Source organism: Musa acuminata, chromosome BXJ2-11 (assembly GCF_036884655.1).
Source record: "Musa acuminata AAA Group cultivar baxijiao chromosome BXJ2-11, Cavendish_Baxijiao_AAA, whole genome shotgun sequence".
NCBI classification, from domain to species: Eukaryota; Viridiplantae; Streptophyta; class Magnoliopsida; order Zingiberales; family Musaceae; genus Musa; species Musa acuminata.
The window spans coordinates 31,922,181-31,942,500 of NC_088348.1; the positions used below are offsets into that span (position 1 = coordinate 31,922,181).

Below are 20,320 nucleotides of genomic sequence, written 5' to 3' on the forward strand. Positions count from 1 at the left end.
TCGTCAAGAAGAAGACGTACCACTTGCGATTCAAGGTTTGTCAACTTAGAGCTCCTCCGATAACTTATTATAACACTAAATCCAACCGATACATGATGACCACATAATAGAGGCAGACAAAACACAGGGAACCTATTTAGGTATCACATAACCATGGTAAACGCATCTCGGCAGCCAACGGGCCAACCACAAAAACGGTTTTATTTGGAGGAGATCGCCGTGGCTTCGGGTTGGGTTTAGAGGTTGCCGTTGACAGATTTACCACCGTCGACGCAGATGACTTGGCCATTGATGTAGCAAGCAGCAGGGAGGCACAAGAAAGCCACCACAGCTGACACCTCCTCCGACTCGGCCACGCGCCCGAGAGGGATGCGGTACGTCTCCTTCGCCACGAACTCCTCGATCGCAAGCAACTGTGTTGGGGACGCAAACAATTTAAGTTTGGAATCCAGGCATTTCATCAACTAGGTGGTGGGGGAGGAGGTCATTACCGGTTCCATGAGAGGGGTTCTAACGGAGCCGGGCGCGACGCAGTTGGTCCGGATGTTGTCCTTCGCCCACTCGCAGGCCAGGCTCCTGGTGAGCTGGTTCAGCGCCGCTGGAGAAGAGCAAGCGAGAGTCAAGTTGCTGGAGATCTCGAAGAGCTCCAAGAGCTCGACGAGTGATCGAGTACGTACCTTTAGTTGCTCCGTAGATGGTTATGTTGTCAATGCCGACGATGCCAGCGAGCGAGGAGACGTTGACGATGGTGCCTGCTCCTGATGCCTTGAGCAGGGGGTGGGCGAGCTGGGTCAGGTGGAACGCAGACTCCAGGTTGGTGCTCATCATAAACTTGTACTCGTCAGGGGTTATGGCCACCATCGGCTTCACAAACCCCGTCCCTGCGTTGTTGACCTACACGACGAGCACAACAAGTTCACAAGCAGCTCAAATCACGAGTGGAGATCTTTTTGTTGCTCACCAGGATACTGAGCTTTCCGCCAAAGGTGGACTTGACGTCCTCCATTAGCTTCTCTCGATCATCTCGGGACGAGACATCGCAGACGGAGCCTGTGACCTTAAAGTTCTTCGCCCCCCATTCTTTCAAGCAATTGTTGAGCTCTGCTTCGTTTCGGGAGCAGATGTGGATGGCTGCTCCGAATCTGGCTAGTTCCTCGACTATGGCATGCCTGGAAGGCTGACAACAGAGCTCAGTTCATGGTGGCCGATCACGAACAAGAAAATAAACCCTGCAGCTGCTAGAGAGATGTAGATATGATGGCAGTATCGTACCCGATTCCTTTGGTGCCGCCGGTGACCACGGCTGTTGCGCCGGCAAGAGACCACCTCTCGTCGTTGGCGATGCAGCTGCTTCCAAGACCGTTCTCCATGGCTTTCTTCCGCTCTTAGCTCGAGACCCTAGTCCCTACCCACGCTCTGTATCGATTGAGCTGGTGGAGGCGATGGAGTGGAGGGAGCAACAAGCATGGGTTCTTATAGAGAGCTGCTCGTGAACCGGGACACGAATGCGGTCAACCATGAAGAGCGCCTTATCGGCAGCGGTGGATCGACCGAGGGTGGCCGCTGCTGATTGAAGACAACAGCTCGTCCGACGCCAGAATTCTCGCTAACAACCCCCACCTACCACCCCTCCTCCATCGGGCGCCGGCACGGCACGGCACGGACGTGAATCCGACCGTCCATCGGCCCTGGAGACGACTCTCAAAGCCGTCGACGGAGTCCTCGTACGAATCTCAAAGCAAGATGAGCTTACGCAACGCATGTATGTAACGAGGCAAAGGGGATGCACCCACCAATTTCCTGTGGAAAAGTCAAAAGCTCGGTGAGGTTGTGTAATATGAGGTTTTCAATTCTCACGTACTGTACACTAATTATTATGTGAAATGAAGTCGATGGATGGTGGAATGCTTCAAACTCGGAAATATTTTAGGTTTCATAATATCCATATGATTCGTATTATTATTATTATTATTATTTATAAGATTAGCGCTATAGTTATGTCCCACAAATGCTTAAGTTAATAAAAAATTAAAATATATGTATGATTGATTGATTGAACATTAATTTATGGAATATATTAATCATATGACAAGAGGCGCAACAACGTCTTTTACCCAAACACCGGTTGCTACTAAAGAAAGTTGAGTCGTTGACTTGAGCACCCACGAAAGACCATCGGAACGCAACAACAACTACATTAGACATGTGTATGCCTAATGGGACATCTTCTCTCACCAAAACCATGCCTTTGAGACCGGCAATTGATCAATGAATGGATGGATGGCGGTCAAAATGATTCGTTGACATATGACATGGCATCTCATCAATTCACTTAGTTTACGGTCGGTAGGCAACTACGACGCGTCACGGGATAGAGACTTAATAATACCATATCACAGGAAGCCGACTAAGATCTTCTCGCCATCGGGGAGGGTCGGTCGGAGGCACATCAACCTCCACTCGACATGCGTGGACTTCAGTTGATAAGCTCCACATATCTTTCTAAAACCCAATGCATACAACATGTACATTCAATGGAGTAAGAAATGCCTGCATATTATTGTCTTTAATACGTCGGGGGTATTCGTGATAAGACTTTTCTGATGTACGTATTATTTTATTATCTTTAATCTAAAAATTATAGTGCATTTTTGTTGGGAAAATTTTAATGAGAACCTCATCATCATGCATAGGCAGTCTATTTATAAGGATAAAACATTAATCTAGATTTTTTTTTTTTTAAGTATAGAGATAAGCTTTGATTATATTTAAAATAAATTCGAAAAGTACTTGAATCGAGAGTATTAGATCATATGGTAGTACTATCTAATTATATAAGATATTATTATAGACTAATATGTGATATTATTGAGAGACTACAGATATTTTCTATCTCATATTTATTAATAATTTATCAGTGATCTTATTAAAGATAATAAGAAGAGAGTCTAATTTTTATTGTAGATCAACATCGCTATAACTTTTTGATGTGACGATGATGCTAGTGTAAATCAGATAAAAAATTTATGGATGACATTAAAAGACATACATCGTAAATTCGATCTATTACTATTTGATCTTAGATTTTGACATTAAATTTTTTTTAATAGTAAAAGCATAACATGATTTTTTTACTAATAGAGAGTAATATCCAAGATACTACTTGACATTAACTTATTGAATTTAAGTTCGATTTAATAATATTAAACTTATTTAAGCTTTTATAAATTCATTAAAGAATACTACTTTTTGTAATTTAGAGGAGAAAAAGAAAAGTCGAAGTGAAACATTTGGTATTCGGTCTCCTTCGACGTGCGGCGCAGCCCGTAAGACTTTGAACAAAGATGGGCGGAGAATTTGGGCTCCAAATCTCACATCGCAAAGAAACAATCGCCTGCTGCCGTTTGTTTGTCATCCTTCGTCGCTTTCCATCTGACCTGATGGTTACTCGTCGTGGAGTGTTTGGCCGTCGCGTTGAATAGTCTGTCTGTGACTTGGGCTTCTTCCTGCACGTCGTCAGCAAGTCGAGCACAGTTTGCTTGACTCGAAGAAGCTCTCAAGATTTGTTCTTGATGTGAAATGGAAGTCACGCCATTACAACCTTTTTGGTTGCTTCTCTCTTTCTTCCACTTAATTAGTGTCATTTTCTCTCGATTAATTAGTGGATATCTCGAAGGCTTACTCACTTACTTACTGCCTTTTGTCAGAAGAACATCTATCTGGCAGCGATGGAGGATAATGATGATGGAGGCATGGGGGTGGGTTAATTCAAAGGTTTCATCTAATTTTCTTGAGTATTTATTATAACTCTAATCACCCATAATTTTTCTTTCTCGATGTAAATTAATTACTATAAATAATTATACTATTTTATTTAAATTATTAACTTTTTTTATTTGTATAGTATGGTTAAATAAATTATTAAAATCAATTTTCTTAATTACGTAGATAAGTTAAAAAAAATTGTTAATCAATTAATTCAAGAAAGTAATTAGTTTAAATTATATTTTTGTGTGTGTGAATCATAATAAATAAATATTATAATTCTATCTTGTGTGTGAAAGTAAAATAAAAATTATAAATTATAAATTAAATTATTATTTATCTTTTAAAGAGACCGGATTTCTCTCTCTTATATAAAATGGGTTACTCTTCTCTAGCTTTTTATCGGACCTAGTAGTAGTTAGCAGGATCCTTGAGGAGAGGTAGGATCTTCTATTTTATTCTAATCAACTTTGATTTATGTTTTAATTCATGGTTAAAATTTTATGATATATAATAATATTTTAATCTCAAGAATTTATGATTAATAAATAATGATAATTGATTTATGATGTTAGAATAATTATTTGACTTATAATAGTCTCTCAAGCTTAAATAAATTTTAATATTATTAAAAAAATTATATCAATATAATAGTTTTAATTCATTTAGTTAGATATATTTATATTTCAAAAATTATATGTGAATTTTTATAATTTAATTAGCTTTACATTTAACATCATGAATCTACGTTACTCAATTTATGGATTTGAATTACTCTCTAATAATTAAAAATATTAAATCTGATTTAATAAGGATGATCGGAGTCTGACCTGAATTAAGTTGATTGACTAGATCAATTCATGTGGTTCGGCACAATCTAGCACATATGGTTATAACATAGCTAATGTGACTAGGTATAGTTCATTACGTGTGGTTTGGCATGTTCCACCTTAAATGACCAAATACGATTCAATCTATATAGGTTTTTTCTATCTGCTATCGAGAAGAATTCATCTCATAGAGTATGTCTCTTCGTCCGATGTTCGAAGAGTATATCATTGGATATGATGTATATTTTTATTATTTAATTGTTATGTATATCATTTAGATTTATTACACATGATTGGTACATTATTTTATTTATTATATAAGAATTATTATTATTTTCATGATATATTAATTTCACGATGAATTGATATATTATCATTTTATATTAAATTATTATATATGTTTCATAAATATTAAAATTATTTTTATAAATTTTTGAAGGTTCTTACTAGCATTTATGTTGCCGGTGTATTTTTATCTTATTTTTATTTTTAAAGTAACATATTACTTCATAGTTGATTCGAGGTCGGGTGAAAGAGGCTTTTTTTTTTCTGCCCTATCAAGAAAATATGATTATTTTTTAATTAAAAATTTATTATTATTATTATAAAGATAAAGATTTGAATTCAAAATATTTTTTGATAAATTATAAAATATTAACATAATAATTTATTTTTTATAAATCTGGGATGTGACAATAACATTTCTTACTTACATAAAAAATTCGAGAAAAAATTGTTGAGAAATATCTAATATTCATAAGGAGCTTATGCCATCTTAATCATGGAAAAAATAACACCATTGTTTCTTCTAACAACAAAGAACTCACACCAATATATATATACTTTTTCCTTTGATCTTATTCTACAAAAAGAAAGACATATTTATTATTCCAAGTCTCGTACTTTGAGGCAAAGCCACCTCTAAGATGACTCACCAAAGCATCCATAGATGGTGATGGATGTTAGATCGTTTTCGTATCATTAGATAACTTCATTTAACTTAATTCACTAATCAAAATACATAAACTAAAATTAATAATAATATAGTAATTAGATTTAAGTCTATCTTAGTTTTAATCCTTTTTTTTAATGTTGAACTAATAATAATAGGAGCTTACTATTGAAAGTCTTCTTACTATTCATAATCATCTTATTATTTATTTATAATCCCTTAAAAATTAATAAAATAATATTTTATAAATCATATTCTCTCAAATTTTATTTTTACCATTCTTTTTCCTTTCCCATAACCCCCACTTACGCACACCACTCTCACTATCATGCTAACTCATTTGTAAAGGTCCCAAACATGATATCTTTTGATTAATGCAAACGATATAGAAAATAATATCTTCTAGAATATTAGAAGATACATATAGTCTTAAAAATATTAGGTCATTATAATAAATATCAAAAACTATTTCTTATCTTTTTTTAATTTTTACTTCATCCCATTTCATAATTTGTCCTTTTTTCCATCATTTTACGTCATCTCTATGATCAAGAAGAAGAGAAAAAAAATAAAAAAATAAAAAAAAAGGAGGGGGGAGCGACGTTAGCTGCCCCAGATGACGTCTCGCACTTCTGTTAATCTGACAGCACCTGGTCAACACAGATAGGACGACGACCGGGGCACGCCACGTCCTGTGCAAGCTTGGTCGTGCATGCCACACCAACACCAGTGTCAAACGCTACCAGGAGTACGAGCCTACCCCCTGCAAGCGGGCACATCAGGAAATAGTAAGCTTCCCTATGAATACCCTCACGTCCTGAACGAGTGGAGGGAGAAGAAAAGAGGTAAAAACCTCATGTGACTATCTACTAACTTGGTCGTCGGAGGGGTTGGGTTGAGCTCCCCCGACCCGACCTGTGTGCAGGGACGAAGACGGAGCTCCTTCCCCCGAACACCCAGGCAAGGAACCTCCATCCCTTGGAGAAGCCCGACGAGCTCTGACGCGACCCGATCAGCACTACTGACCACCTTGGCAACCCAAAGGGATGTCGAACAAGATCCCCCATCATTCGGACCCGAACCAAGCCGCGTCGACCCCGAGGCCACGGCTTAAGATTGTTTACACTAACATTTTTTGTGCTAGAAGGAGGGCCCGAATGTGAAGGGATCGCCCGATCAACTCAAACGAGCTCGCGGCCGAGGGGTCACACCCGATCGGAGCTACGGGGGAACACCCCCCGCGTGAAGAACCTCGAGCTGAGCACCCCTCCACAACCTCAGAGCGCCATTGGCGGTTATTCAACGACCCGGGCTGGTCACCGCCCGAAGGAGACCCAGCCGACCCGTCGCCCGTGTCATCCGAGGCCTTTCAGGACCTCGCTCATCAAGTCCCAGCTCTGACGGGTATGGTGCAAACCATTATCCCACTCATTTCTCATCCGGTGCACCCGTCTACGATCCAACCACTGCGGCAACAGGAGCCGCCCGTTCGGGCCCACACGCTACTTCCGGAGCTCCCCACTTCGCCTCGGGTCCGATCGGCTCCACTCGGGGATCGAGTGATGGCAAACCCGAGCGGTCGCCCGGAACCCGAGGTATTGTTTTTGGATTCAACGGACTCCCTGCGAGCCCAGCTACGCTTTGTCAGTCAGCAGCTCGACGAAGTGGAGAAGGAGGTTCGCAGGTCAAAGGGAGAGCTCGAGAAGGACGCACACCAAGGGTCTCCATTCGCGCCTGAGATTAAAGATTAGACAGTCCCCCCGAACTTCCGGCTCCCCTCTCTGGACGCATATGACGGCGCCACCGACCCAGCGGACCACGTAACCGCTTTCCGTGCTCAAATGGCACTGTATGGAACCTCTGACGCTTTGATGTGCAGGGCGTTTCCCATGACTCTGAGGGGGCCAGCCTGCACATGGTACAGAGGTCTGAAGACTGGGACGATCGCCTCCTTTGATCAGCTCGTCAAAGACTTCAAGCTTAACTTATTGGCCTACGCCCGGCCAAAGCCGTCCATTGCACTGCTCCTCGGACTCAACCAAAGGGAGGACGAGCCCCTCTCTCATTTTGTGAATCGCTTTACAACACAAATCCGAGGGTTGCCAGACGCTCATCCCTCTCAGTTAATGCAGGTGTTTATGATAGGCCTGCGACATTCCAGATTCCTCTGGTCCCTCGTGGAGCGACCCCCCACCACGGTACTAGATATGCTCCAGCGGGCTAACTAGTACATCGCGGCGGAGGCCTGGGTGGCCGCGAGGAGAAGGGACGACTTTTGACAGTGGGCTCCATAGAAGAGGTCAAGCATCCGTGGTGGCTATCCGATGTAGTTCTCATGAAAAGAAATCTAGGCCCTGCCTCAGTCTCTTCCAAGCGAAGGTTTAGTATCTATCTGACCACCTCCCGGCTCGCAGTTAGCCCCGACCTACCCCCTTTTGTATTTACACGGCTCGACCACAGCCCGCCTGCGCTGTGCTCCTCGGCAGCATGTTGCTCGAGACCACGCCTGCGCGGCCTGCCTGCCTGAGCTATACCCCTCGGCCGCATGTTGCCCGAGACCACGCCTGGACGGCCTGTCCGCCTGAGCTATACCCCTCGGCCGCAGCCCGCCTGCGCCGTGCTCCTCGGCTGCGTGTTGCCCGAGACCACAACCTCTGCGCGGCCTGCCCGGCTGAGTCGTGCTCCTCAGCTGCATGTTGCCCGAGACCATGCCTGCGCGGCCTGCCCGCCTGAGCTATACCCCTCGGCCATAGCCCGCTTGCGTCGTGCTCCTCGGCTCCATGCTACCCGAGACCAGACCTGCGCGGCCCGCCCGCCTGCGTCGTGCTCCTCGGCTCCATGCTGCCCGAGACCACACCTGCGTTGCCCGCCCACCTACGTCGTCCTCCTCGGCTCCATGCTACCCGAGACCACACCTGCGCGGCCCGCCCGCCTACGTCGTGCTCCTCGGCTCCATGCTGCCCGAGACCACATCTACGCAGCTCGCTCGCCTGCATCGTGCTCCTCGGCTCCATGCTGCCCAAGACCACCACCTCTGTGTGGCCTGTCCGCCTGAGCTAAGCTCCTCGGTCGTGCGCCACTCGAGATCACAGCCTCTGCTTGGCCAGTTCGACCGAGTTGTGCTCCTCGGCCGCACATTACCTAGGGTCACTGCTGCTTACGCAACCTGCACCCCTGACAACGGACCGACAAACGCCCGGCAAGAATAGTCTCTCAAAGCCGGAGCCATGCATCGGACTCCCATTACAGCAACCGACGCATAGCTTCCTTCCGGGGGGGGGGGGGGGGAATATGATGAGGGTAATAATGGCGATAAGACCCGGGCGACGTCAACTGCCCCAGATGACGCCTCGTACCTCTATTAACCTGATAGCACCTGGTCAACACAGATAGGACGATGATCGGGGCACGCCACGTCCTGCGCAAGCCCGGTCGTGCACGCCACGCCAACACCAGTGTCAGACACTACAAGGAGTACGAGCCTGCCTCCTGTAAGCGGCCTCATCAGGAAATAGTAAGCTTCCCTATAAATACCCTCGCGTCCTGAACGAGTGGAGGGAAAAGAAAAGATGTAAAAACCCCCTGCGACTATCCACTAACTTGATCGTCGAAGGGGTCGCAGGGACGAAGACGGAGCTCCTTCCCTCGAACACCCGGGCGAGGAACCTCCATCCCTTGGAGAAGCCCGGCGAGCTCCGACATGACCCGATCAGCACGACCGATCACCTTGGCAACCTAAAGGGACGCCGAACAAGATCCCCCATCATTCAGACCCGAACCAAGTCGCGTCGGCCCCGAGACCACGGCTTAAGATTGTTTACACTAACAATAGGTAAAGAGTGAAAAGGTTATGTTCCAATTGAATCGAGGATTAATATATATATATATATATATATATATATAATATAATTATAAATAAATAAATAATAAAGAGAGGTTTCAAAAAGCAATCTCCAATCATATCTTGCAATCTCCGATCATATCTTTGGTAAGAGTAAGGTTGGAGAGGAAAACCCAATAGCAAGCAAAGCATATGTCCTTCCACCCTCGGACAGAGATCAGGCAAAGCAGCAAAGAAGACAAAGGAAGGAACAGAGTACGAATGCTGCGGGGATTATTATGAAGCAGTCACTGCCTCTTCCCCTATAAATCGCTGGCCGTTGCCGCTTTGCTTCACCGCAACGAAATCCCCCTCGACAGGAAGAACAATGCCAGCTGCCCGGCAACACCTGTTCCTCCTCTGCCTCCTCCTCCCCATCTCCTTATCCTGTGAGCCTCGAAGCACAAGCAAGCAGCCTCTGCGGCAGGGCTTGACGACGTCCTGACCTTCTTCTTTGTTGTTTCAGATGAAATCCAGCTGATACTGGTGAACAACTGCAACTACAGCGTGTGGCCTGGAGTGCTCGGCAGCGCCGGTCATGCAACACCAGAGGACGGCGGCTTCCACCTCGGCCTCGGCGAGGAGGCGGTCTTCGACGTGCCGAGCTGGTGGTCGGGGCGGGTCTGGGGCAGGCAGGGCTGCGGTTTCGACGGCCAAGGGAAAGGGAGCTGCGACAGCGGCGACTGCGGCGGGATGCTGCAGTGCAAGGGCGCCGGAGGAGCGCCACCGGCGACGGTGGTGGAGATGACCTTCGGCACCGACCGGTCACCTCTCCACTTCTACGACGTGAGCCTGGTCGACGGCTTCAACCTCCCCGTCACCATGGCCCCGGTCGGGGGAGGTGTTGGCTGCGGCGTGGCCGGGTGCGAGGTGGACTTGAACGTCTGCTGCCCTTCCAAGCTCGAGGTGAAGCGGAACGGGAAGGTGGTGGGGTGCAAGAGCGCGTGCTTGGCGCTGAAGGCGGACAAGTACTGCTGCACCGGGGACTACGGCTCGCCCAAGATCTGCAAACCCACCCTCTTCTCCCATCTCTTCAAGTCCATTTGCCCTCGTGCTTACAGCTTCGCCTTCGACGACTCTTCCAGCCTGAACATATGCAGGGCATCGAGATACCTCATCACCTTCTGCCCTCCTGCAAGATAGATAGACAGACAGACACAAAGAGAGAGAGAGAGAGAGATGCATGTGTTCTGTGAAATGTAAGCAGGACCTTCATATGTTATTTAGCTGTTACTGCTCTACTGGTAGATGTATCTTCAGCATCTCTCTCTCTCTCTCTCTCTCTCTCTCTCTACCATCTGAGACACCTGAGGTTGCCAAATACAACAATTGCATGCACGCAAAAAGCCTGGCAATGGCAAGTCTCGGAATAATACATGACAAGTAAGCACATGAACTGTAGCACTTCACATAAACAGCCATAAGTCGAATTTTGCAAAGACATTGGAATAAATAGGTAGAATTAGCTACTACCTAAATTGTATCTCAGGAACATTCCATGATCAAATAAAACAGGAACACGAAACAACCTTTCGGACAGACGAACAGCTCTCGGTAACCGACATTTTTTACAGTCTTTCTTGTTAACATTTCTTCATCACCATCTTTTAATTTACACCCATATAAACCTTGTACAAACAACTATCTTCTCTGTGAAGACATCATATATGTGCTAACCCATCTGAGCCTCAGCCATGGTGTGACAAACTATTAGTTCACCTAGAGAATGTACAAACTTCAGTACAAGCAGCATTATTATTGCCAACTAAGCCTGTACCAGCCTACACGCAAAGCCGGGAAGCTCACACTAGCCTCAGCTGTACAATGTCATTCTCATGCAATCGAAGATGCATGCTGGGTCTGAAATCCGATCCGCCGTTCTGCGAAACAACATAGAAATAGAAACATTCAGATAGAGCCGAAGAGGCCACGGAAGAGTCTAGCAAAGTGAAATCAGCAGTGGTTACTAGTAGAACTCAAGATAATGATTAAGAAACAGAAATGCTGGCATCGAATGTATCAATAATCCTTTTTAACTTCGGGACAAAATTTTATTTTGTCGATTGACTCATGAACTTCGATTAACACTATTAATCAAATCTTACCGTCGGCTTCCGTCTATACGCCCAATAAAAATCTAATATGGCTGAACAATAAGACTTGCACAATGTGCAACCATGACAGTTTTCCATCGATGCTTGTGGACAGAAGCTGGCGTAAAGACTTGATTGAGATATTAGTTAAGCTAGTGAGTCGAGCGACGAAAAAGATAAATTGAAATTTACTCCAAACTTCAAGGTTTAATAACCGTTTGGCCTTTATTCCACAAGAATGGGACATATAAACAAATCAAGTAAAAGGAACTAAAAGAGACTATTGTGCCTTACCCCCGGCTGCAACAAGTTTCTCTACACGAGCAACTATATGCTTTCCGTAGGTATATTTCTTCAAAGCATTCAAGTGGACCTTTATTCGTGACAGAATCAGTTCACGTTGCTGATCATCACAAGTCTCCAATACTTTCTGTACAACATAGTTACCAAACTGATCTTTCATCATGGCCTGACACGAACATAGAGAAAACATAAGCACAATAGTCAAAATAGTTATATTTTCTGTCGAGCATATAATTCTTTGGCTCAGACTACAGTAACCAAGCACCTCGAAATAGTTAGAATACAACAAAGCATTGCCTTCTACTGACAGGAAGAAACTCTGTTGTAAACAAAATATTGGGTTAGATATTAAGTAGTGTAGAGAGTTGATCGTGAACCTTAAAAGAACAGCAATAATTTCTCAAAATCATACCATTACCTTACGACAAATTTCTTAATACTGGACATGTCTATTCCAGGTCTTGTTTAAGAGCTTAACTTATAAGTAATGCCTAAAATTAAGAAATTGTTTGTACATTTTCATTTCTTATCAAGGTTATAGCTATTTGCATGACTTTTATTTGTATAGTTAAAAAGCTTATGTTTTTGTGTAGTAACTTACTATTATGCATTCGCTTACTGTATCTAACAATATATTCCCTGTCGTGGTTGACTAGTTTAAGAAAGCAGATCTTCATAAAGAAAAATTTTCACCAAGATAATGTGGAAGCTTATGATCATGTCCTAGAATTACTACAGAATAACTGCTACATGCGTTTAAGTGATGCATTTTGTGAAGGCTAATGTTCCAGATACTTTAATAAATGAAACACACCAAGTCTCACGGTCACAAGAGGAAGCAGAGTGCCCCAGTCCCACCCATGAATTGGGACAGACTTTATGTGGTTATTTCTTCTGCCTACATCAAACTGCCCTTCTAAACCTGTCCAAACCACTACATGGTTACTAACAATTGTCTGGTATGTCTAGAAGAAACTTACTGTGACAAATGCTTACATTTGTTGGCACTCCTAAATTATTAAGCATCCAATGACTGTTTATGCTTAGCAACAATTATATTGGTAAAATCACAATCAGGGTAACCAAAATAAAATTTCAGCACAGTAATAGATGGCTAACCAAAATAAAATTTCAGCACAGTTATTAGGTTAACAGCAACTAGCTTGCTCATATTTGCAGATCAAGTGAGATGCCATGATCTCTGACAAGGGTTGAGTCATGAGATTTGGTCTATCAGTAACTGAAGAATTATAATTGTTTACAATCTGTTTGGTCCATTAAACCCTAAGTGCTATGCTTCTGATTGATCTCTGCAATTCATTTCTTTATCTTCTACAATAATAAAATGGCTGGAATTCAATGATGATTCAAAGATTTCAAATATATACAGTGTAGGAAATAAACTTCCAAACATGTGAATCCTCCTAAAAGTTAAAAGTCGGGTGAAACCACAATATGAATAATTTACTAATCCAAGAAAATTACAAAATAGTGTAATTCAGAAAAACATTTTGAACAACGGGAAGAAAGAAACCTGAAGAGGCTCATTCTCATCAGTTGAACCAAGCATTTCATTCACCAATATTTGACGTTCCTCGAGACTGCCAAAAGTCAAACATTTTTCAACAACATTCGAAGCAAACTTATGTAGACTCATCTGAACTATCTGTCCGGCTAACTTCTTAATGATGGCAGACCTCTCACTAGGTTTCCCATGCTCCAAAACATGCTGTCAAAAAATAAATCTCAAGTAGGAAAATTCAAGCATACAGAGTAAAGATTGCAAATGTCACACTGGAAGAAACATTAAAAAAGAGGTGAGTCAGTCAAGCACAAGACTTGCAGGTTTCATGACTTAACTATTCTAGGCACAGCACAAGTTGTAAAGAGGAAGCTACAGCATAATCTCTCTAGAGTACCAATGAAGTGTCAGTCTTGCCACATGATGTCACAAGGAAACAATGTGTCTGACAAAAATGGTAAAGGGGATAGCATTGAAGTAAAACCATATAAAAAATAGTTCTTTTTATTCATAAATGGCACAAGCAAAGGACATGCCTCTGTTGAGACATACTAGTGCACTGTTGCACAATTGATGGGTAAAAAGTGAGTCCATGTGTGAACACCATTTACGTAATGGAAATTTCTTTTTAGTTAAAAAAAATCAAAGCACACCTTGCTCTTTCTACGAATTCTATCCGGATTTCTCTTTAACAAAGTATCAAAGAATTAAATTATATTAATCAAGTTTTCTCATATAACCGGGAGAAGCAAAAAATCTCCTGTTTGAAACCAAGAGAATAAAATTATGTTGGTTAAAAATTCAATAGTCTTCAAATTCCAAGTTATCTCTAATGCCCCTTTAGCTTGTTTGATGAATGTTACCCATACTTCTATGTAAAAATTCCAAGGCAGGAGGAAATCTTGGAAGGTCTCAATGGCATCATTGGTAAGCCTTACTTATGCCGATGCCTAGTCTAAAAGTATATCGAGGATATGCTCTGTTATTTCATTAACAGTAAAGCCAATAAATGAGGAGCACAGTTTGACACATCAAGATAATCTTAAAATATTTGCTAGAGGTTGTTTTATTATAAGAAAAAATTGCCCATATGTTAGGATAATATGGTCATTAGATTAGTTCAGTAACAACATACAGAATACAGGATCTTTCAGCCTAAATAATCATAAAGCCACATACACATATAACTATATAAGTATAAAAAAAAAACTGCACAAGACTAACAAATATATATAAGTTATTTTAGTTTAAAATAATGGGAGCTAATAAGTGCCACTAGTCGATAAAACATGAACCATGCATCTTTGGAGCAAAAAATTACAGATAGATAAGGAACCTGGACAACATAATTTCCATACTGGTCTTGAGTCAACAAGCTAACAGATTGTAGAATTTCTCCCATCACAATCTGTTGAGTGTTAGGGTCATCACAATACTCCAGTACTCTCTGAACCAGGAAAAAAAAGCTCAGCAGGGAGTACAGCCAAAATGAATACAGCATCTAAACTTTCAAGAATAGTAAAGTTCAAGGGCAATAAACCTGTATGACACGACAGCCATATGGATGAGTAGATAATGTTACAACTTGATCATAGAAGGTTGATATGATAAACTGAATTGCATCCTGGGGAACACACTCGATACATTTCTGGATGACATGGTTCCCATTCTGGTCACGTACACAACGCATGACATGCCCATCAAGCTCCAAAACCATTTTTTTCTTCAGGTCCAAATCAACAACTTCTATGGCCTGTGAAATAGGTCAGATTTCATTTTCCAATAACTTCAATAAGCCATTAACATGCTATTAAACGACTAGAAAATCAATTAGGAACATATTTGAGCTGAGGTTATCTTTGATCAGAAAGAATTACCAAAATTACCTTGCTGTTCACTAGGTAAAAATACTTCATTCAGCTAAATGGGTATGTATTTAATATTCAAATGTTGTTGTACAGTGTCCATATGGATGATGCACTATACTCATACTAACCAGTCTTTAAGAAAAAAGGATGAAAGCTGAAAGGGAGAAGCCTATCAAAATTTATCTATTACATACTTTGTAAGTGATTTTTCATATGGAAGTCCTAAAGGCCAACTAACATAAAAAAGAGTACCTGTTAAGTTGGAAAAAGGCAAACACTACAAGAATTTCCTCCTATAACAAATACTTAAGTTTATTGTTTTCAGCAGAGAGAGGACACAGAAAGCAGAGAAATGACAGAGACAGACTGTGATAAGGCCTCCAGATAACTGATAATAGAAAAAGAGAAAGGGGAGAGAAACGACAGAGACAGACTGTGGTAGAGACTCCAGACAACTGAAAATAAACTACTATTTGATTATATGGATGTTCAAAATATTAGATAAATGAAATTCAAGAACAAAGCACAGGTTTGTATCTCATTACAAATAAAACTTCAGATCCAACTTTAATTATATGGAACAACAGATATTAGCCACAGTGATACAAAGATATTAGAAATAATCATGTGTACAGACATGTCTTTAATTATAATACCTTTTGAATTACCCGACAACCATACATTTGAAGGCTAAGAGCCAACACATGCTTATTGAGTTGGTCAGACAGTTTCCTTCTCTGAGCTGTAGATCCATGCTCAAAAAACTAGAACAATGCCAAATGTAAGCTGTTGCAGGACATGTCTATAACACAAATAATCTAGACTTGACAGTTAGCGCATCTAATTGCAATACCTTTTGCACCACATAATTGCCAAAAACATCGGTCATCAAAGACTGAGCACGAGGCATGATTTCTTCAAAAACCATGTTTTTCTCTTCAATTGTGGCAGTTTCAAGTTTCTGCTGTATAAATCGACTCCCATACTGGTCAGTACTGCACACAAATAAAATTTTAAAATTTAGATATTCACAATATCCACAACAAACTCTAAGGATATCAAGTTACAGAATAACATTTCAGGCCACAGGTTAATGATCAGAAGATTATTATAATTGGACCCAAGAAGCAACCATATATAAACATTCAATGGATAATCCGGCAATTTGTTCCTTGTGAAGTCAACTTTGCTTATGAAATTTGAAAATCTTTGTGTTTAAATTTTTTTGATATTTGCTTACTCCATGGTAAATAAATTAGAATTAGTTGCAACTTTTTTCAAGGAATCTATTTCATGATTCTAACATGAACTTTAGCAAATGTAAAGGTAATAATCCAACAGATGTACATCTGTGGGGCAAGAAACTAGTTGTTCTGTCAAAAGCCAAAAGAAAAAGATACAAGCTTAAGAGTTAAGACCAGCATGTGAGTTACGCATACCTAAACTCAACCACATGACCAGCAATCTCAGCAAGTTCAAAGCATCTGGTCTTATTGTTCTTGAACTCCTCTAAAAGTGAGGACCGAAAATGTTTATCCAAGTTATGAGATTGATCAAAATACCATGATCCCGTAGTACCTCCATTTAAATTTCTCAAGCCATACGGAAATTGTGTGTAGTGCTCGCCAAGCTTAAGAGCGCTTCCAGGTCCAATTTGAGAATCAATTTGTCCTGCTAAAGGGCTTCCTGGATATGATAAGCCCAGGTCAAAAGCAGGACTGCCATAGTAACCATGATTTGTAAACCCAAATTTGCCAAGAAGCGAGGGATCATACTGTTTCTGTGATTGGAGCAATGATGCAATGTAAGCATTCTGGACCCCAAGCAATTCTGCATGAGAATTGCCCACATAACCCCTCTCCATGGAAGGATCACCATAACTAGCAGCAACTTGTGCAGTATATTCAGCAGCCTTCAAGTACTGAAGGTAAAGAGGGTCACTAGGTGGTGTTTGGAGAGCTGCTATTGCTGACTGATTACCAATTTGACCGAGACTTTTCAGATCAGTTAGTCCAGCTAAACTTGATGGTGCAAAAATACCTCCTCCAGAAACCATAGGGTCCATACTAAGAGATGCAATTGCTGAAGCAGCAGCACCACTTTCAAATGAAGGAGGCACAGCGCCTGTGCTAATATGATTCTGCAGGATCGAAGGAAATGCAGGATTAACAGAATAAGCACTCAACCCACTGCTACCTGCAAAAGCTGCAGCTACACTCTCAAGGTTCTGATAATGACCAGGTGAACCACCAGCATTAGCAACCAGAGGTAAAGAAGGTGATTTCACATATGATTTGACAGATGAGATAGTGGATTTACGTGGTTCAATTGGATCACCTACTCTCGAGCTCAAATTTCTTATCTCCACCTGACCTTCAGTAGTGGAATGAGGAAATGAAGCCTTCAATGAATGTGGAAGAGAGGGAATTATTAAAGAATGTGGATCAGAATCTTTCATGATAGCCCGCATCCTAATATTTTCTTGGTTTGTTAGCGAATCAAAAAGAAATTTGTGGTGATCATCCAACTCGCTTTGAAGCTCTGTTCGAGAGGTATTTTCAGCAGCTACTGCACCATCAGTTGACAAGCTAAAACCTGATATTGCAGCAATAAGGTCATCAGAATCAACTATAGCTGACAGATTGTCTTTATCTTTCTGGATATTGGCGCCAACATTCAGAACAAAAGGTGGAAGACGAGGACTAGGAGCCCGTGCAACCAGCTGCGGATCAGGAGTGGTGCTTTTCATATGGGATGAACTTCCAACAGATGTAAAACTATGTGGAAGACCATCAACACTCATGACATATTCACCAGGTTGTTGCCTACCTAAAGCTGAAACGTCATTGTTCAAAGAAAGCTGAGAATCAGAAGAACCTAATGCTTCGAGACCATTTGCATATGCATTACGACTTTGTGGGCGTGATGGATGGTTTGAGATGGGAGTCTTGCACCCAGTGTCGCCCTAGAAAACCACACACCCACAAAAAAAAATGAAGTTAAAAAGGGAAAAGAAAGAAACAGTTGATCTGATGCAAATCCTAGGGCAAGATAAACAATCGATCAGCATGTTTATGTTCTAGAATTGTAAAATTCAAAAGGGGAGAGTAGCATAAAATATAAGGGCAACAGACAACACAATTTCGAAGTCATTCATTTTTTTATCTTGCATACATAATCCTGGACAATAACAATGCACTGATGGCATAGGTGAAATGCTGGTCAATCATACTGATATAAAATCTTCCTAATTATATGCAATGTGAAAATTGAGATTGCATAATTAGCCAGACATCACCTCCTGATCACGCAGCTTTTCATTTCAAAAAGACTACCAATTACTTACGAATCATAACATTAATGAAGATCCAGAACAGTTATATCAAAATTTTATATTTACGACAATTTCAAATGGCAGAGCAGTAGTAATTTTGGATAATTCTCTTAATAATCAATAAGTCTAAGTCATACTATCCTGTTCAAGTTTCATAGGATCAGTATAGTAATTATAATTGAGTTTAAACTAAATGCCTCAAAGTGAACTTCTGAACATATTCAATTCAATCACAGAATTAACTTAGTCACACACATGTCTTTGTGCTGGTTGCAACAGTAACAATCAAGTCAGGTGACACTTGCAAATATGATTTAACTAACTGAAAATTTTAGAAAGTACTAACAGAACATTTGTCAGCTATTTCCATGTCTACTAAACACATCCCCAGTCCTTTCCATGAGTTCCAGCAGATTGGAATTTGATGACTGCCCCAGTGGCACGGAGATATCAGATATCACGTTACTGTGAGTATTGAACTTAGACAACCTAGTAGATAGTGTAAGGTATCTCGACCAAACTAATATAAAGCATAAAGGTCTCTGCAATGAATTTGAGATTCTACATCAAAGGATCCTTTGTTTGTCACAAAGATATGAAAGAATACTTCATGAGAAAGTACATACCTTATTACTAATTACTTTATATATATATATATATATATACAAATATACATATATATATACAAATATATATATAGAGAGAGAGAGAGAGATGAAAGATGAAATTTGTGGCGCTGGAGTCACCTGAAGGACATCGGCAAAGCTCTTCTGCCGGCCGAGTGGAAGCCTGATCAGTTCGTCTCCAGGTTTGTCCAGCCGCTCCCCTGAACCAGGTACCTTTCTCGACTCTACAGCATGCTCCTGTGGATTAAACAGCGGCTGCTGCGAGAACAGTGATATATGACCCTGTTCCTCCCAACGGCTCTCTTTCCTCCTATCTCCAATCTCCTCAATAACCGATCTCCCCACCTGAAGCCTCTGAGTTGACCTCCAGTCCTCTTTGGAGAGCACTGGAGGTGGGAGCCGCGGGTTCAGATTCACATGCGAGTAGTAGTAAGAGAGGTAAGCGGGATTGGAACGGAGCTCCTCCTCGGATAATGATCCATCTCCATTCTTAGACTCCGGTAAATCTGGCACGTTGGCGCCAACCTCCAGGCCGAAGAGCCCTCCCACGGCAGTGATGGAGCCCTCCACAGTAGGTGGGGCGGAGCCGCTGCGAAAAATATTAAGCTCCCTCTCTCGATCGATCGCCTCTTGCCTTCTCTGCTCCCGAAGCAGCGCCCCCAGCCCCTCCAACTCCTCCACGTCGAATGCATCCCCTCCGCTTCCGATCATAGAACGAACGCCCATCTCCGACAGCATCGTCACTGGTCTGGCCAGTAACAAAACACATGTACAAGACCCTAAAATCTTACCAAAGAGGAACAAAGGACCAAAAAGACGGCGAAAGATCGCAACTTTATCAGCTCTAATCCTCGAAAACCCCAAAACTAGTAGGAGTCAGAACAAAACATTCGTCTTTCACCATTAAACTAGGGTTCACACGGCTTCCAATCAGAAAACCCCAAATCCAAACACGAGCAACGGAAAACCCATAAGCGCAGCGATTCCCTTGTGGCGTCCGGCGGCGCCAGCTCCAATATTTTCTCAAGGAATTTGAGAGATCAGAACGAAAAGCTTCGATCTTTGCATCTAAGAAATAAAGGCGATCGCCGATCGGCGATCGATTTCGCCATTACCCATCAAAAGAGCACCGCGGTCTCCGACGCGA

The 20,320-nt window shown here is 41.9% G+C and overlaps 3 protein-coding genes across 3 annotated transcripts in view; 1 reads left to right on the forward strand and 2 right to left on the reverse strand.

Moving 5' to 3' along the window:
- Nucleotides 1–36: 36 nt before the first annotated feature.
- On the reverse strand, nucleotides 37–1,449 carry LOC135626876 (tropinone reductase homolog At5g06060-like). Its single transcript, XM_065132659.1, has 5 exons — nucleotides 1,273–1,449; nucleotides 962–1,169; nucleotides 678–894; nucleotides 492–598; nucleotides 37–413 (listed from the first exon to the last, which is right to left on the reverse strand). Exons 1-5 carry the CDS (start codon nucleotides 1,368–1,370, stop codon nucleotides 237–239), a joined length of 807 nt encoding a protein of 268 aa, XP_064988731.1. The 5' UTR covers nucleotides 1,371–1,449; the 3' UTR covers nucleotides 37–236.
- Nucleotides 1,450–9,588: 8,139 nt separating this feature from the next.
- LOC135626879 (thaumatin-like protein) lies at nucleotides 9,589–11,203 on the forward strand. Its single transcript, XM_065132662.1, has 2 exons — nucleotides 9,589–9,816; nucleotides 9,894–11,203. Exons 1-2 carry the CDS (start codon nucleotides 9,756–9,758, stop codon nucleotides 10,568–10,570), a joined length of 738 nt encoding a protein of 245 aa, XP_064988734.1. The 5' UTR covers nucleotides 9,589–9,755; the 3' UTR covers nucleotides 10,571–11,203.
- The window catches only part of LOC135626878 (pumilio homolog 2-like), a 9,480-nt gene continuing 30 nt past the window's right edge, over nucleotides 10,871–20,320 (reverse strand). Inside the window, exons 1-9 of the mRNA XM_065132661.1 lie at nucleotides 19,294–20,320; nucleotides 16,653–18,178; nucleotides 16,067–16,208; nucleotides 15,870–15,977; nucleotides 14,886–15,098; nucleotides 14,682–14,792; nucleotides 13,358–13,552; nucleotides 11,815–11,989; nucleotides 10,871–11,307 (exon numbers count right to left, since the gene is read on the reverse strand). The exon at nucleotides 19,294–20,320 is cut by the window's right edge and continues 30 nt beyond it. Coding sequence (XP_064988733.1) covers nucleotides 11,261–11,307; nucleotides 11,815–11,989; nucleotides 13,358–13,552; nucleotides 14,682–14,792; nucleotides 14,886–15,098; nucleotides 15,870–15,977; nucleotides 16,067–16,208; nucleotides 16,653–18,178; nucleotides 19,294–19,911 — 3,135 coding nt within the window. The 5' untranslated portion in view covers nucleotides 19,912–20,320 and the 3' untranslated portion in view covers nucleotides 10,871–11,260. The remainder of the gene's footprint in view (nucleotides 11,308–11,814; nucleotides 11,990–13,357; nucleotides 13,553–14,681; nucleotides 14,793–14,885; nucleotides 15,099–15,869; nucleotides 15,978–16,066; nucleotides 16,209–16,652; nucleotides 18,179–19,293) is intronic.

Coding starts and splice junctions, on each gene's coding strand:
- LOC135626876 (XM_065132659.1), bottom strand. CDS start 1,370: ATGGAGAACGGTCTTGGAAGCAGCTGCATCGCCAACGACGAGAGGTGG. Junction 895..961: donor GCGGAAAGCTCAGTATCCTG/GTGAGCAACAAA, acceptor CTCGTCGTGTAG/GTCAACAACGCAGGGACGGG. Junction 414..491: donor GAACCCCTCTCATGGAACCG/GTAATGACCTCC, acceptor TCCCCAACACAG/TTGCTTGCGATCGAGGAGTT.
- LOC135626879 (XM_065132662.1), top strand. CDS start 9,756: ATGCCAGCTGCCCGGCAACACCTGTTCCTCCTCTGCCTCCTCCTCCCC. Junction 9,817..9,893: donor CCTCCCCATCTCCTTATCCT/GTGAGCCTCGAA, acceptor TTGTTGTTTCAG/ATGAAATCCAGCTGATACTG.